General features: G+C 38.7%; 1 protein-coding gene across 5 annotated transcripts in view; it reads left to right on the top strand.

Moving 5' to 3' along the window:
- Nucleotides 1-10396, top strand: part of GLRA2 (glycine receptor alpha 2) — a 232155-nt gene extending 221759 nt beyond the window's left edge. Inside the window, exon 9 of one of the 5 annotated variants that reach the window (XM_010375483.2) lies at nucleotides 8839-10396. In XM_010375483.2, coding sequence (XP_010373785.1) covers nucleotides 8839-9117 — 279 coding nt within the window. In that variant the 3' untranslated portion in view covers nucleotides 9118-10396. The remainder of the gene's footprint in view (nucleotides 1-8838) is intronic. The other 4 variants (XM_010375487.2, XM_010375486.2, XM_010375484.2 and 1 more) reach the window with 4 other exon arrangements.
- Nucleotides 10397-19111: the final 8715 nt, after the last annotated feature.

The following is a 19111-nucleotide window of genomic DNA, read 5'->3' as shown; positions in this document are numbered from 1 at the left end:
GAAAGAGTGTCAATGATAATATTGTTAAGAAAAAGCATATGGAATGGGAGATATTGTTGTGGCTATCTTTGGCAAACACAATATAATATAGTCTGTGACTACTATATGACATATGGAAGCATGCAGAGGAGAAAGAAGTGGGAACTGCTTCTCTTCTCTTTGCCTTGCCAGCATGCCACTATGCTATCCACAGACCAGTTTGAGAGGGCCGTGCAGGATGAGTGTAGGGGATCCCACCAGATGACCCAAACCATGAGTACTCCATAAAGCTTTCTTTGGAATACTTAGCTGACATGCAGAATGATACTTATAATTTCATTTTATCCTCAGCATCAGAGCAAAGATTTATTCTGAATCCAAAATTATTTACAAGTATTGCCTTATCTGGGTAAAACTTGAAAAGTATTTAAAAGAATAATTTTAACTGTATTGGCTAATGGCTGATTTTAGCGTAAGTCACCTTCAGTATTTTTTGTCTTGCAAACAGTTTGGGGTTGAAAAGACTACCAGTCATGCATTAAAATATAACCAAGTGTATGCCTCCAGCTGAGATCTCTCTGTGAGTTAGAGACTGTCCATTGCAATCACTTACCCCATGTACCTATATGAACGTCTCAAGTGCACCTCAATCATATTGTTTTCCCCAAACTTAATGTGATCCTCTTTTGGTGTCTTCTTTCTCATTGAATGGCATTAATATCTATCTAGTGCTTTAAGCTGGAGGTTAACCTTGACAATTTCCAATCCATCTCTAAGACCTGTTGATTGCCCCTCTATGTCTCCTGTTGGCACATCGCTCTCCACCTACACCACCACCCATTAAGTCCAAATCATTATCATCTCTCATCTGGACCATTGCTGTAGCTTTCTAACTTCCTGGATTCACTTTTGCCTTCCTCTAGGCAGTCATCCACATGGTAACCAAAGTGATTTATTTCAATATGCTAATCTGGTAATGTCATGCAATTCCCATTAAAAGCCCGCAATGGCTCCCCTTGGTTCTCAAAATAAAGCTCCATCAGACACTGGTTTACAAGGCCCTATATGATGTAGCCCCTGGTTCATTTCTGAAACATTGTCTCACCCCACATTCCCCCTGTATTCCAGCCCTCAATTGCAGCAAACCCTCCTATCTCAGACATTGCCAAACCCTGCCTTCATCTCTTTAATGCCTCTCATTTTTCAAATCTCTTAATGAAATATCACTTCCTGGGGGATAAGCTTCTCTTATCTGTCAGATTAGACCAGGACCCCATTTAGTAAGCTCTCATAGCATCTTATAATTTTCCTTCAGAGCCCTTATCATAGTTAGTAATTATGTATTCATGTGATTACTTTATTGTTTCCCTTCATCTCAAGGTTGCAAACGCCTTGAAGGCAAGAATCAAATCTATTTTGCTCTCCACTGGCTCCCCAGCACATAGCAGTGCCTGACATCTCTGCAAGCCTTTTCCAACCACTCAATCTAAAACACTCCCTTCTATACCACTCGCCTATCTTAAGTCTCTTACCTTAACGTTTTTTTTTCCCAAAGCACCCATTATTATCTGGGTGTGTGTCTTGTGTGTATATGCATTGGTATATGTATATAGATGTGTATATGTATAAATATGTTTGTGTATGTGTGTGTATAATTTGTTTACTTGTTACTGTTTCCCCCTCTAGAATGTAAATTCCAAAAAATTCAGAGACTTCTGTATTCTTGTTCATTGCTGTAACTCTACCACATACCTGGCACACAATAGGTACTCAATAAATATGTGTTAAAAATATGAGAAATAAGCCAGGCATGGTGGCTCACACCTGTAATCCTAGCACTTTGGGAGGCTGAAACGGGTGCATCACCGGAAGTCAGGAGTTTGAGACCAGCCTGGCCAAAATGGTGAAACCCTGTCTCTACCAAAAATACAAAAATTAGCTGGGCGTGGTGGTGGGCACCTGTAATCCCAGCTACTCGGGAGACTGAAGCAGGAGAATCACTTGAACCCAGGAGGCGGAGGTTGCAATGAAACGAGATCGTACCACTGCATTCCAACCTGGGTGACAAAAGAAAAACTCTATCTCAAAAAAAAAAAAAAAGAATGGCAATTGCTCAAGAAATAAATCCTGGCAGTTCCTTCTTTAAAAATCAGTGATAAAAATATGCTGCACTGAAAAAGAGAGAATGCATTGACATGTTTTTCTTTTGGAAAAATTGCCTTTCACAATCTGCCCAAAATGACACTTTGATAGTTTTAACTCATTTCAGCACACGTCATTAAGCAACAAGGGGCTATATTTGGTTTAGTTTATTTCAACTTTGTTGTTCTGCAAAGCTCAGTCAGATTCTTCATCCATAATCTTGAATGGAAGCCATTTGGGATTTGATAGGGGCAAAAACATACACAAATCAAACACCAGAGACTTTGGAATTGGTTTTAGAATCAGACAGACCTTGATTTGAATCTCAGCTTCAATATTTATTAGCACTATGACTATAGGAAGCCACATAACTTTTCTTGGCCTCGGTTTCCCCAGGAAATATGTGACTTGAAGGGTCAATTCAGTAATAGGACTGACCATGGTTTTAAGTGAATGGTACAGACTCTTAATAAATGCTATCCATTTATTATTCATGTCTATTCCCAAAGTACCCACTATACAAAGAAGGAAATTGAAGCCCTAAGAGTTGAAGAAAATTTCCCAAGGCCATTCCTCTTATATCCAGGTGACAGAAATTACCGGGTCTGTGATTAAGCATCATTCAACCATCATTTGCTTGGGAGACTTTTTCAGTGAAAACTTACTGTGCCATTGGTCTATATCTCTGTTTTGGTACCAGTACCATGCTGTTTTGGTTACTGTAGCCTTGTAGTATAGTTTGAAGTCAGGTAGCATGATGCCTCCACCTTGTTCTTTTGACTTAGGATTGTCTTGGCAATGTGGGCTCTTTTTTGGTTCCATATGAACTTTAAAGTAGTTTTTTTCTAACAAATGGGATGTAATTAAACTAAAGAGCTTCTGCACAGCAAAAGAAACTACCATCAGAGTGAACAGGCAACCTACAGAACGGGCAAAAATTTTTGCAATCTACTTATCTGACAAAGGGCTAATAGCCAGAACCTACAAAGAACTCAAACAAACTTACAAGAAAAAAAAACCCCATCAAAAAGTGGGCAAAGGATATGAACAGACACTTCTCAAAAGAAGACATTTATGCAGGCAGCAGACACATGAAAAAAATGCTTGTCATCACTAGCCATCAGAGAAATGCAAATCAAAACCACAATGAGATACCATCTCATACCAGTTAGAATGGCAATCATTAAAAAGTCAGGAAACAATAGGTGCTGGAGAGGATGTGCAGAAATAGGAACACTTCCACTGTTGGTGGGATTGTAAACTAGTTCAACCATTGTGGAAGACAGTGTGGCGATTCCTCAAGGATCTAGAACTAGAAATACCATTTGACCCAGTCATCCCATTACTGGGTATATACCCAAAGGATTATAAGTCATGCTGCTATAAAGACATATGCACACATGTTTATTGCACCACTATTCACAATAGCAAAGACTTGGAACCAACCCAAATGTCCATCAAAGATAGACTGGATTAAGAAAATGTGGCACACATACACCATGGAATACTATGCAGCCATAAAAAAGGATGAGTTCTTGTCCTTTGTAGGGACACGGATGCAGCTTGAAACCATCATTCTCAGCACTCTATCACAAGAACAGAAAACCAAACACCACATGTTCTCACTCATAGGTGGGAATTTAACAATGAGATCACTTGGACACAGGAAGGGGAACATCACACACCAGGGCCTGTTGGGGGGTGGGGGAAGGGGGGGATAGCATTAGGAGATATGACGAGTTAATGGGTGCAGCACACCAACATGGCACATGTATACATATGTAACAAACCTGCACGTTGTGCACACGTACCCTAGAACATAAAGTATAATAAAAAAAAAAAAAAAGAAGAAGAAGAAAACCCACTGTGTTCGGACACATACGTTTTCCTAAGACAGACTGGAGAGTCCATTATGTCCTTGCATTGAGTAAGACTCACTGCAACCTTCAGTTCCAACTAAGAAATTTCCTGTTCCAACAGAAAGGAGGACCAGTCAAATCAAAAAATCTGGGTGAGAAATGCGATGGAAAGATTGTCCCCATCCCAATATTTAGGAGTCCTTTTACTTCCTCCTATCTCAAGACTAAAAGAAAAATTACAAATATAGACTCTGTTAAAATCTTTTCAAGTGCCAGGTTCTTTAATTATATTGAAATCATTTGCTTATGACCAACAATTCACTACAATGCAATTCCGGTGAGCTTTAGGTCCAATTTTACATCTAGACAAGAATTATTCTAAACACAGGAATGAGCAAATTTTACAATAAGTAAAGCTGATGCATAAAATAAATAAAATTAGATAATAAATTTCAAGCAAATTGCATAGTGCCATGGCAGTGCTTTATACAGCAGACAGGATTAAGGAGATCTTATCAAAGTGGGATATAAAAATTGCATATATTGTAACCTTGACTGGATGATTCATTTTCTGTGAGAATTTAATCAGTGAATAACAAAAGAGGGTCAGCTAGAAGTGTTTATTGCTCAGTTACTAAAGATGGAAGATGATGGATAATTAACTAATTGAGTTCCTGGATAATCAGAAGAAATGGAGAATATATGCCTAAAATTAAGTCTTTCCTTACTGGAAGGACCTAACTGACTCTACCTGTAAATATGCTCAACTCAGTTGTGGCCACAGATTGTTCTTTATTTTAGTTTCAGTTTATCCATGACTCAAGCTGATTTCATATAGGAATCTTGTCATATTACCGTAACATTTTATTCTGAACCTGCTAGAAAGGCAATTAGTCATTTATTATAACACAAAACAATTCAAATTGGTTGCAGTTATGTTTTCAGAATCAAAACCATCTCCTTTGATGTGAATACCATAAAGTTCTATATTTAAAAGGCATTGAATGCATCATAATGGTAAATAAGAAGACCCTTAAACTAGCATTCATACCTCCTACATATAAAAACTTAAATGGATAATTTTTACCCACAACAGTTTTATTTTTGTGGCAGAGAATTTTAAAGAATTGATTAAATTAGCTATAACTATGCTCAGAAGCATAATTTGAAATAGTGTTGAATAAATGAGGAAAGTATTTTCAAGCATAGGGAAAACTCTCTTAAAATTCCCTTTTGTTCATTATTCAGCAAACGTTTATTAAGCCCCCACAGTTTTCATGACGATGTACACTATAATGAGATTCTAACCTGGCATCCTTCTATTCTAGCTCTGTTAGTTAGTTGAATGAGTTAATCTTTTCAGCTGTCCATTCACAGTATGTGATGAAAGACTACAGAAATTAAATGAATGAGTCAGTCTGAAAAGACATGTGGACATGTATATTTAAGTTTCCTTTTGTTTTGTGTGCTAAAAGCAGTTTACTACCTACATACCCTTTCTATTTCTTTAGGGGCTTCAGAATTTAAAAGAACATTATCTTACTGAGGCAGTGAACTATATGCTTCATCATGAGTTTCTAAAGGTTTATAGAGGTGAGAACTGTAATTTGCAAGATTCTGCAGATATGCAAAGGAAAAAACAGCACAGTAAATTTGAGCAGATAAGGAGAAAGGTATTTTGAGGGGTTGTTTCTATTTGAATAGTAATTTTAGACTTAGAAATACAGAATAGGTTGTACATTTTAGAGATGGACATCAGAACTCATCTAGACCAGTGGTTTCCAACATTTTACATTAGAGTCACTGGATCTTTAAAAAAAATAGATCCTAAGTTCTCATCCCCAGAGACTGGTTTAGAAGGGGCTGGGAGGGGAGGCAGGCATACATGTATTTGTATCTATACAAATACATGGTTCCCCAGCAGCCAAAGCTGAAACCCACAGATCCCAGCTCAGCCTTGACATTTTTGGCATGAGGTCCCTGAGGCTGTGAAAGAATAAGTAGCTTGCCTAAGGTCAACACAGCTTATAAGCCTTGGAGCAGGCACAGAACAGAAATATCCAAATTCCCAGAGCAGATCTCTCTTTACGAAACCAATTGGCATCATTTCTACTTCACACTGGTTGAGATCTAATTACCAATTAGTAGTAGCTGGGAAGTCCAAGACTGCCTATAACAAGTCCCCTCCTCCTAATGACTTGTATGTGCTTCCTTTTCTTGCTAAGCACTAAGTAAGTCTTCAGATAGTTATGAGGACACTGATGACACTGTAATAATTAATCTGGTTATTCCACATTTTGAAAGGCTTCACTTATTTAAAACTTTTGCATCCATAAAATATATCATTCATATTTTAAGGCAAAGAAAACAGATTTAATATTTGAATCTGAGTCCCACTTAAGTCTTCATTATCGAGTTTATATAGCTAAGCACATGGAAGTACTCCGATGTTAGGCTGGATTTTGTTTGCTGACTTCCTTATATGATAATACCTTTAGTTTGGCCCCTTCTGCCAGATTCTGAAAGCTCCATGCAGATAGAGCCCTTGTCCAACTTCATCAATTGTCTCCCAGCACCTAGTACAATGCCTGTCACAGAGGCAACACTCAACAATTAATGGTTGAATTAAAAATCCTTTATTATATTTTTGTTAAGAAATGAGACAGAGTGCCTTTAGCCAACTTGTGTAGGACAATCCCATATAAATAAAAGTATGGAAAGATGGCTTTATAAAGTAGTAGTTTTACAGTTACTTTTTAAAGAGCTTTGGACGGATTTTTGTGATACATTGGTCTGATTAAAGGTTACAACTAGGCCAAGGCAGGAAAATCACATGAGCCCAGGAGTTTGAGACCAGCCTTAGCAACATAGTGGGACCCCATCTCTACAAGAAGTTAAACAAAAAATTAGCTGGGCATGGTGGCTTACACTTGTAGTCCCAGCTACTCAGGGGTCTGAGCGGGGAGGATCACTTGAACCCAGGATGTCGAGACTGCAGTGAGCCATGATCACGCCAGTCCACCCCAGCCTGAGCAACAGAGTGAGACTCTGTCTCAAAAAATAATAATGATAAAGGTTATAATTAATGTTTTTTATTGGAAGCACTAGGTGCATTCATTAATAAATTCTAGTAATGTATCAAGCAAATGAGGTTTCTGTTTTTCAGCCTGATTTTCCAAGAGATCAAATTTACATGGTGAAGGATGACATGGAATATTTGGCAATTATTCACAATTGCTATCTCTCCAGCTCAAATTCCAAGCCATTGCCAGGTTGCAATGGAATGTTCAGCCATGTTTAGGGCTGGCTTCACCAGAGATACTGTATCACAATGGGCAATGTCGATAAATCAAAAGCCTCAAGGACTCTGTTGAACTCTCCATTTTCAGGCTGCATGTGTCTCCCACAAAGGGAGGTGGCACCTGGTTACTACACTAATCTAGCTAAATGAGCCACATAGAAGCAAATCTGTTCTGCCTTCCAGGTTCTGCAGCTGCCCATCTGAGCATGTATCCTATAATCTATTCTACCTATTCTGAAGTCCTTGCACCACTCTTTAAACTGTTACATGCTCTTTCACTCCCCATTTTGCACATAATGAAGTGTAATTAACTGAAATAGCTCTTCTCACCTTCCTTATCTCTCCAGAGATCTGCTGTTGAACTTAAAAAACTCATTTAAGTACACAAGGTACAAATTATCCTTGTTGTACCATCTGAGTTATACTTAGGCTGTCATTCACATTATAAGTCCTTCATTTAGTATACCTTTTATATGTGGCTGAAGACACTACTGACATGCAGTAAGCATTAATGAAATAAAATTAATACCAAGTTTCCATGTCTTTTGGGAAACATAACCATTATTATTTTCTGGCAAGATAAAGAGTTCAGTGCCTCTGGTGACTCAGAGGAGTTGCATATTATTGTGGAAGGCAGTAATCTAGTTACAGAAGAAGATAATTCAATTGATGGCTGTTTACAGCTAAGTCATTTCAATCCCACCTTTTCAACCCCACCATTTGACCCCCTCCTTTGACCCAAACACAAACCCAGATCCCATACATTTGTCTCTAAGGCTATTTGTCCTTTATACCGAGGAATAAATACAATTTTTCAGGCTTTTATCTAATTTATGTAGAAATAATCAATACAAATATCACTGATATCAGCTAAAATGACACATTTAAATATGGTAGAAATGGTTCACCAGCCAAATAATCAATGTTAAAAATCAACACTGGAAAAATTATTAATGAATATTTAATCTCTGCTATATAAAAGAGATGAACTAGAGGACTGGAGGGGGAACAGGTATATATTTAAGGGGCTCATCTTAGATGTAACATCAACATTAAACCTAATGTTAATGGAGGAATTGCGCTGTGAATGAACAACAATACTATAAGTTCCTTAGGGCCAGGGACACAGCACAGGCTCAGTAAATGTTTTCTGAATGAATGAATGAATGAATGAATGAATGGTCCTCCTGATAGATTTACAGTGCAACATTGGGATTTGGAGAACTGCTTTAAAATCTCTATTCACATCTAGGGATTAATAAACTAGATTTTGGAAAAGTCAGTACTGAATATAATGTAGGTGTTTTTGTTTATTAATTAATTAAAATGACCACAGAGTCATTATTCTTACCCTTAATTTCTCAGTCTGAAAAGTTAATGAACTGTATCTGTTCCATGAATAATGGAGTTGAACTTGAAAGAGAACTCCCTATTCCAAAAGCCTCCCACACCACCAGTTAACTGTGATTTATCCTTTTACGTCTAAAGAATTTTAAGCATCTTCCATCTAACTTGACTGACAACCAATCTGTGCTTCCTCTGTCTTTATTCTGTCAGGAAGAAGACGTTACTCGTGAAAGTCGTTTTAATTTTAGTGGTTATGGAATGGGTCACTGCCTCCAAGTGAAAGATGGAACAGCTGTCAAGGCCACACCTGCCAACCCGCTCCCACAACCCCCAAAAGATGCAGATGCCATCAAGAAGAAGTTTGTGGACCGGGCAAAAAGGATTGACACGATATCTCGAGCTGCCTTCCCATTGGCCTTCCTCATTTTCAACATCTTTTACTGGATCACATACAAAATCATTCGGCATGAAGATGTCCACAAGAAATAGATGTGCCCTACAGACCCTGGGACCTTATTGCCTCAGTGTTGTGCTTGTAAATACACAGTGAAATTGTCTTTATAACACTTTGACAGAGGAGAAGATTGAGGGAGGGGGGAGGGAGGGTCATGGGGGTGGGTTTCCTGGCACCTACAAGAAAAAAAGACAAGTTATATGGGTGATGAAGAAAACTGTACAAAATTGAGGGGCTGCAGAATCACGGGAACGTTAATTCCCTTCTATAGTCTTTAGCATTGTTCTTTCAGTCAGACATGATATGTGCATCAATAAGACACGATATGCGGGGTCAAGTTCTCAAGGGCTGTTTGCCTTTTGGTCCTTTTGGTTTGGTTTGGCTTTGACTAATTCTGGTACTGAAAAGTTAGCTATACACACACACACACACACACACAAACACACACACACTTCAAAAATGCTTAACCATCTGACCATAGTGACTAGCCTATAGTGAGTCAAGGACCAAACTTTTTCAGGAAAATGCTGCCTCGTTTTTAAAACAAGCCTCCTAAGCTATGTTCTTTACAATGTCTGTAATTAGTGTTTCACTTGAGAAATCCTTTTGTGGGTCGTAAATTATTTCTACTTATCCAGTAAATAACAATGACAAAATAAACACCAATGACAGAAAAATTTCTACTTACTGTCCACATAGGTGTGCATTTTAAATATTTTTCTTTCCAAGATAAAATTTTGAAAGTTAAATTGTGCATTGTGTAATTAATTTGATAGTGTACCCTCTTAATAAATGCCCACTTTATTTTAATATCCAAGTTAGTGTACTATATATATATTTTTGCTTTGGCTATATTTACATGTGACTTTAATTGCCCAACTGTGACTAGCCATTGCAGCTACTCAGCTACAGTATTTATGGAGATGGTGTGTCCTGAACAGTGTAGCTCAGGTCAGCTTGAACTTTCCATTTCTGCTCTCATTGTAGGTGTAACTACTAGTCCTAATGTCAACTGATCCATGATTTCTACTGTCAATATAAGTGAACATTGTTTTAAATATCCTTAACTAACTTAAAGAATTTTAAAATTGTACTGTGATTTTCATAACCCGTTGCCTTTTTGGTACCAGAGCTACGTGGTTTGAATTCTGGCTACATGTTTTAAGTAAGAAAAAAAAAAGACGTATTTTTGCTTACTCAGATAAAAGACAACCTGTAAAAATATAAGGAAATAATTAAATTTTACATGTGCTGTACAAGGGGTTATTTTAAAAAGCATTTGTTCAATTTCAATAAAGCTAAGTGTGCCACAAACTTCTCTAGAGGCTTTCATTTTCATTTTTGAATTAAAATGTAGATATTTAAGTTTTTATTTGAAAATTTTTATTATTATACTTTAAGTTCTGGGATACATGTGCAGAACGTGGTTTGTTACATAGGTATACACGTGCCATGGTGGTTTTCTGCACCCATCAACACATGAACGACACTAGGTATTTCTCCTAATGCTATCCTTCCCCTAGCCCCCGACCCCCTGACAGGTCCTGGTGTGTAATGTTCCCCGCCCTGTGTCCATGTATTCTCATTGTTCAACTCCCACTTGTAAGTGAGAACATGTGGTGTTTGGTTTTCTGTTCCTGTGTTAGTTTGCTGAGAATGATGGTTTCCAGCTTCATCCATGTCCCTGCAAAGGACATGAACGCATCCTTTTTTATGGCTGCATAGTACTCCATGGTGTATATGTGCCACATTTTCTTTATCCAGTCTATCATTGATGGGCATTTGGGTTAGTTCCAAGTCTTGGCTATTGTAAATAGTGCTGCAATAAACATATGTGTGCATGTATCTTTAGAGCAGAATTATTTATAATCCTTTGGGTATATACCCAGTAATGGGATTGCTGGGTCAAATGGTATTTCTGGTTCTAGATCCTTGAGGAATCACCACACTGTCTTCCACAATGGTTGAAATAATTTACACTACCACCAACAGTGTAAAAGTGTTCCCATTTCTCCACATCCTCTCAAGCATCTGTTGTTTCCTGATATTTTAATGATTGCCATTCTAACTGGTATGAGATGATATCTCATTGTGATTTTGATCTGCATTTCTCTAATGACCAGTGATGAGGAGCTTTTTTCATGTTTGTTGGCTGCATAAATGTCTTCTTTTGAGAAGTGTCTGTTCATATCCTTTGCCCACTTTTTGATGGGGTTGTTTGATTTTTTTCTTGTAAATTAGTTTAAGTTCTTTGTAGATTCTGGATATTAGCCCTTTGTCAGATGGATAGATTGCAAAAATTTTCTCCCATTCTGTAGGTTGCCTGTTAACTCTGGTGATATTTTCTTTTGCTGTGTAGGAGCTCTTTAGTTTAATTAGATCCCATTTGTCAATTTTGGCTTTTGTTGCCATTGCTGTTGGTGTTTTAGTCATGAAGTCTTTGCCTATGCCTATGTCCTGAATGGTATTGCCTAGGTTTTCTTCTGGGGTTTTTATGGTTTTAGGTCTAACATTTAAGTCTTTAATCCATCTTGAATTAACTTTTGTATAAGGTGTAAGGAAGGGATCCAGATTCAGCTTTCTACATGTGGCTAGCTAGTTTTCCCAACACCATTTATTAAATGGGGAATCCTTTCCCCATTTCTTGTTTTTGTCAGGTTTGTCAAAGGTCAGCTGGTTGTAGATGTGTAGTGTTATTTCTGAGGCCTGTGTTCTGTTCCATTGGTCTATAGCTCTGTTTTGGTACCAGTAGCTGTTATGGTTACTGTAGCCTTGTAGCATAGTTTGAAGTCAGGTAGTGTGATGCCTCCCGCTTTGTTCTTTTTGGTTAGGATTGTCTTGGCTATATGGGCTCTTTTTTGGTTCCATATGAAACTTAAACTAGGTTTTTCTAATTCTGTGAAGAAAGTCAATGGTAGCTTGATGGGGATAGCATTGAATCTATGAACTACTTTGGGCAGTATGGCCATTTTCATGATATTGATTCTTTCAATCCATGAGCATGGAATGTTTTTCCATTTGTGTCCTCTCTAATTTCCTTGAGCAGTGGTTTGTAGTTCTCCTTGAAGAGGTCCTTCACATCCCTTGTAAGTTGTATTCCTAGGTATTTTATTCTCTTTGTAGCAATTGTCAATGGGAGTTAATTCATCATTTGACTCTGTTTGTCTATTATTGATGTATAGGAATGCTTGTGATTTTTGCACATTGATTTTGTATCCTGAGATTTTGCTGAAGTTGCTTATCAGCTTAAGGAGATTTTGGGCTGAGATGATGGGGTTTTCTAAATATACAATCATGTCAGCTGCAAACAGAAACAATTTGACTTCCTCTCTTCCTGTTTGAATACCCGTTATTTCTTTCTCTTGCCTGATTGCCCTGGCCAGAACTTCCAATATTGTGTTGAAAAGGATCCATCGTTTCATTTTTAAATTAAACATTTTAACATGTTTATTTTGAGAAATGAGTATAAAGTATTTTAATATTATTTTATGTATATCTACTGTATTTCAATAAAAATGTTTAAAATAAATACCAGAAGGCAATAATTTGCCTGAAGACCTGTCTCATCAAAAAGAGAAACTGAACTTTTAAACAAACAATTTTACTTTTAGAGTATGTGCCCAGTTAAAGTAAATGGAGACCAGGCCTGAAGAATCCTTGGGAAGACAAAGCCAGTTAGACCTCATAAATGATCTTAACCTTGCTTGATTTGTGAACATAAGCAAAATTTAACTTGGACTATTTCTTGTAAATGCCTATATTACAGAAAAAAAAAAATGAAACTTAAGGGTAACCATTCAGAAGCCACCAATTAACTTATATAACTTTACAATTTGGTATGTTTTTGCAGTGACTGCTACCGGCTGTTCCTTTCCATGTTTAGGGCTTCCTTCAGGAGCTCTTGTAAGGCAGGCCTGGTGGTGACAAAATCTCTCAGCATTTGCTTGTCTGTAAAGGATTTTATTTTTCCTTCACTTATGAAGCTTAGTTTGGCTGGATACGAAATTCTGGATTGAAAATTCTTTTCTTTAAGCATGGTGAACATTGGCCCCCACTCTCTTCTGGTTTGTAGGGTTTCTTTGGAGAGATCCGCTGTTAGTCTGATGGGCTTCCCTTTGTGGGTAACCCAACCTTTCTCTCTGGCTGCCCTTAACATTTTTTCCTTCATTTCAACCTTGGTGAATCTGATGATTATGTGTCTTGGGGTTGCTCTTCTCGAGGAGTATCTTTGTGGTGTTCTCTGTATTTCCTGAATTTGAATGTTGGCCTGCCTTGCTAGATTGGAGAAGTTCTCCTGGATGATATCCTCAAGAGTGTTTTCCAACTTGGTTCCATTCTCCCTGTCAATTTCAGGTACAACAATCAAACGTAGGTTTGGTCTTTTCACATAGTCCCATATTTCTTGGAGGCTTTGTTCAGTTTTGTTTTGTTTTTTTTTTTTTTCATTTTTTTTTCTCTAATCTTTTCGTCACCCTTTATTTCATTAAGTTGATCTTCAATCTCTGATGTCCTTTCTTCTACTTGATTGCTTTGGCTATTGATGCTTGTGTATACTTCACAAAGTTCTCATGCTGTGTTTTTCAGCTCCATCAGGTCATTTATATTCTTCTCTAAACTGGTTATTCTAGTTAGCAATTCCTCTAACCTTTTTTCAAGGCTCTTACCTTCCTTGCATTGGGTTAGAACATGCTCCTTTAGCTCGGGGGAGTTTGTTATTACCCGCCTTCTGAAGCCTACCTCTGTCAATTCGTCAAACTCATTCTTCATCCAGTTTTGTTCCCTTGCTGGCAAGGAGTTGTGATCCTTTGGAGGAGAAAAGGTGTTCTGTTTTTCAGAATTTTCAGCTTTTTTGCACTGTTTTTTCTTCATCTTATTGGATTTATCTACCTCTGGTCTTTGGTGTTGGTGACCTTTGGATGGGGTTTCTGTGTGGACATCCTTTTTGTTGATGTTGATGCTATTCCTTTCTGTTTGTTAGTTGTCCTTCTAACAGTCAGGCCTCTCTGCTGCACATCTGCTGGAGTTTCCTGGAGGTCACTCCAGACCCTGTTTGCCTGGGTATCACCAGCAGAGGCTGCAGAACAGCAAAGATTGCTGCCTGTTCCTTCCTCTGGAAGCTTCATCCCAGAGGGGCACCTGCCAGATGCCAGCTGGAGCTCTTCAGCATGAGGTGGCTGTCGACCCCTGGTGGGAGGTGTCTCCCAGTCAGGAGACACCAAGGTCAGGGACCCACTTGAGAAGGCAGTCTGTCCCTTAGCAGAGCTCGAGCGCTGTGCTGGGAGATCCACTGCTCTCTTCAGAGCCAGCAGGCAGGAACATTTAATTCTGCTGAAGCTGCGCCCACAGCCACCCCTTCCCCCAGGTGCTGTGTTCCAGGGAGGGTGGGAGTTTTATCTATAAGCCCATTACTGAGGTTGCTGCCTTTCTTTCAGAGATTAGCTGCCCAAAGAGGAGGAATCTAGAGAGGCAGTCTGGCTACAGCGGCTTTGTTGAGGTGTGGTGGGCTCTACCCAGTTCAAACTTCCCTGTGGCTTTGTTTACACTGTGAGGGGAAAATTGCCTACTCAAGCCTCAGGAATGGTGGACACTCCTCCCCACACCAAGCTCGTGTGTCCCAGGTCAACTTCAGACTGCTGTGCTGGCACTGAGAATTTCAAGCCAGTGGATCTTAGCTTGCCGGGCTCCGTGGGGGTGGGATCTGCTGAGCTAGACCACTTGGCTCCCTGGCTTCAGCCTCCTTTCCAGTGGAGTGAACTATTCTGTCTTGCTGGCATTCCAGGCACCACTGGAGTACGAAAAAAAAACTCCTATAGCTAGCTTGGTGTCTGCCCAAATGGCCGCCCAGTTTAGTGCTTGAAACCCAGGGCCCTGGTGGTGTAGGCACCTGAGGGAATCTCCTGGTCTGTGGGTTGTGAAGACCGTGGGAAAGCATAGTATCTGGGCTGGAATGCACCATTCCTCACGGCACAGTCCCTCACGGCTTCCATTGGCTAGGGGAGGGAGTTCCCTGACCCCTTGTGCTTCCCGGGTGAGGCAACACCCCACCCTGCTTCGGCTCACCCTCCATGGGCTGCACCTGCTGTCTAACCAGTCCCAATGAGATGGGCCGGGTACCTCAGTTGGAAATGCAGAAATCACCCACCTTCTGTGTTAGTCTCGTTGGGAGCTGCAGACTGGAGCTGTTCCTATTTGGCCATCTTCCAAAAGGTAGATTGTTTAAATCACAATGATAACTTGGATTTTTGCATCTGGTCTTCCTCATAAGTTTGAAGCACTTATACAACTATTATATTATTGATGCGTTAGTATCTCCATGAAGAAAGAAAAAATATGTTCTTCTCATTGTAGAAACAGAGAAATGGAAGTATTAGTAGCATTGTGAGGCCAGGCATGGTGGCTTATGCCTGTAATCCCAGCACTTTGGGAAGTTGAGGCAGGCAGATCACAAGGTCATGAGATCACGACCATCCTGGCCAACATGGTGAAACCCCGTCTCTACTAAAAATACAAAAAAATTAGCTGGGCATGGTGGCACGCTCCCATAGTCCCAACTACTTGGGAGGCTGAGGCAAGAGAATTGCTTGAACCCGGGAGGTGGAGGTGCCCGTGAGCTGAGATCGCACCACTGCATTCCAGCCTGGCGACAGAGCAAGACTCCATCAAAAAATAACATAACATAACATAACATAACATAACATAACATAACATAACATAACATACAACATAACATAATAAAATAAAATAAAATACCAAGAGCACCGAGGAAGCATAAAATCTTAAGGTGAAACAAAACTTAAGTGACCAACCCATTCAGCTACCCATCCTGACTTTGTCAAGAATGGAGTTCCAAGATGAAAGAAAAATTATGAAAGCCCCTGTGAAGTAGAGGTAACTCGTGTTGACTCCTGTAGATTTTCCTTAACCAAAGATATTAATCAGTATTCTGAGGAAGATATGGATTCGTAAGACAATGTTTATGGCCTTTTAAACCTATTCAAATATTGAATAATTTTCATATAGAGGAATATTGCAGAGTGCTTAGAAGCCACCACTTTTAGCTTTACGAGAGCTTTTAGCTACCACCTTTAACCACTTTGGAGATAGGGAGACTAGCTCAGCCACTATCAACAGTGTGACCTTGGATAAATTACCTGACTTTTCTGAATAGTTGTTTCATAGAGTTTCAAGAGAACTGACTGAAAAAAAGATGCAGCTAAAGCCATTAGCATGGTGTCTAATACAAATTAAATTATCAATAACTGAAAGATAATAAAATAATTATTGTTATGAATAGTACTGGTTATCCACCGGGCAAGAAGCTTTACAATGTCTAGCCTTGTCAAGTTCAATGACATGCTTTTTGCATCATTTTTAAAATACTGTTTCTGTCTTATTGGTCATTCCTTTCCAAACAAATAAGGTGAAGTATTTATTCTCAATTCTTTTCCTTCCTCTGCAAAACAGTAAAATTGAGGCTAACATGCCTCCCAAAGATGAGCCTAACCCCATAAGTATCCCAGGAAGAACCCCAATGCAGTATATGGCAGAGTGGGCAGGCACATTAGGGAGAAAATCCCAAGACAATTGATTATGTTTAATCAATGTGTGTGCCATATAATTGTGGAGGGAGATACAGTCCCCCCATTAGAAAATGGAGAATAGATTCACACCAAAACATATCTGCCAGCCACTAAAGTAGGCAAAGGCATTTTGGATGGCAAGAGGACTTCTTGACTTTTCTCTGATTCTAGCCTACATTCAGTGAAATAAACTCTTAAATGCACCAATGTGGGTTATATAAAATAAATAAGATGAAATCTCAGAGAAAATATTTTGAGTACCACATATGCTGGTGAAACAGATTAATTCGTTATAATGTTACTGGGGATTTTATTTGGGACATTTTTGTTTTGTGATAGTATTTCAGGGAAAATAGTTCAAAAGTAAAATTATGGCTCTGAGGAAGAGACCTTCTTATCTGTTTTCATTAGATTGGAAGCTTTTGGGAGAAAGTGGCTATGTTTCCACTGGTTATCCGCATGCCTGCCAAAGCTCAAATTCCCAATGGATGTTATTACTATCGTTAGAAAAACATTGGTGAAGGAGGATATGCTGTGCCTACTGAAAAAGTTACATAAGTTTTCCCCAACCCAGAAATTACAGAAGGTAACTAACTACTGCCACCATTTTTTCAGATAATGGATTACTGGAGGATTTGTCTTTTAAACATTTTTCATTTCCTACCATTTGGTTTTAAAAACACATAGGGATGACTTAAGGCTTGAGACTCTTTATGGGCATTCTCAAATAACTTGGCCCTAAACCAATGCTACAAACCAGACTGGCTGTAGATTTTTAAAAATCCTTCCAAGCAGTGCTAGCTTTAAGCTCCTCATCTATGCCACTGAACAGGACTGCCAAATTCTAAAAGCAAAATTTCCAATAAAGATTAAATGAGTATCATTTTACATTTCACTTACTCCATTAATACCAAATAAGAAGGTTCTAACCAAAACACAGCACAAAATTCCATATCATATGATTCACAGCTTTGGAAAATAAAAAAATCTATTCAGAATTTTTTTAGGGTTTATGCATTTTAAGCCTAAAACCAATTTGTGGGATGAATCTAAACCATATATCTGCCAGAAATTCTTTTTTAATCTTTCAACCTCTGCTTTGAACCTTTTCTTGTTTTCACCAATTTGGGTTTTTTTTTAAAGTATAATTTGAATGATTCAAGCAATGTACTTTTTCATAGATCACAAAGTAGAAGAATTAAAGATAACGCTACAACTTCATATTTACATAGTGTTTTCAAAATATCAACATGTTTAATGCCTATGACAGCATTTGATTCTAACAACAATCCAAGGTGCTCAGATCACAAAGAGTCAATACACACCCTTTGATCAACAGATAAACAGAAGCTCCATGAATTAAACTCCTTGCCCAAGATCCCCTATCATATTAGAGTTTGAACATCCAGCACAACTTGTTTCTTAACTCCTCAGACTGCATGCACTTTCACTATATCCACACTAAGAAAAGAAAAACCTGGAAATTAAAAGGTCATGGTACCACTGATCCATGCTCACGAATGACAATATAAATGGCAAAAGAGAGCCCAGAATGTTTCTGTTGAAAATGCTTAAGAGAAATAACTTGAAATTGTTCATGCAGTATTAATAACATCTTCAGAGTCAAGATCTTGTGTGATTCATTGGCCCAAAAGATACAGGGGTTGAAAAAAAGACCAACAAAATTCCACTTCAAAAGGTGTTTATTTTTATTTTTGAAGGAGGGAAAATGATGTTTGCTTTGTTACACATGCTCCCACATGAGAAAAGAGGCACTATTTCTACTCTGGGTGCAAATGCAGTTTAAAAATAACAATATATAGTTTCCCAAGATGATGGAAGTGTGTATTAGATGTTTTTAGACTACGAGCTAGCATTTAGAAAGGACATTATCGCTTTGGCACAAATGATTCATAAGCAGGTAAATGTAGCTTCAAAGAGGAGTGCAAAGCTCTAGGGTGCTCTTTGTGAAGTGTGTACCACACTGGCCCTCTTGCAGTAGGACCCAGGGCTGCTCATGGAACAGACAATTTGGTCAGTCCTCATACAGACTGAAGCCTCATTAGAAGCTCCAGGTCCTCAAAAATGATGAAACCAAGGGCAAGGAGACCCTTCACGTGCAAGGATCAGGACTAACCAAGAGTTAATCAAATTCAACGAATAATCATTTCTTATACTATTTCTGCTTCTTGAGGAGAAATATTTAGGGGCAGGGTAGTAGGGAAGGGAGAAGAGGTAAAAGGAAGACAAGAGCCAGAAAGTTGCTTTTTAGACACAAACCAGATAATGTCACTGTTTTAATCTTCAATGCCTCCCGATATTACTCAGAGAACAAGCCACAGAGTCCTCACTTTGGCCACATGATCTAACCACATGAACTCCCATCATGCTCTGCCATACCTTCTCCCTCCAAGCATAGTGGCCACCTTACCAGTGCTTAAACATGCCA

Source organism: Rhinopithecus roxellana, chromosome 7 (genome assembly GCF_007565055.1).
Source record: "Rhinopithecus roxellana isolate Shanxi Qingling chromosome 7, ASM756505v1, whole genome shotgun sequence".
In the NCBI taxonomy this organism is placed as follows: domain Eukaryota; kingdom Metazoa; phylum Chordata; class Mammalia; order Primates; family Cercopithecidae; genus Rhinopithecus; species Rhinopithecus roxellana.
This window is presented reverse-complemented; position numbering and strand designations above follow the sequence as displayed.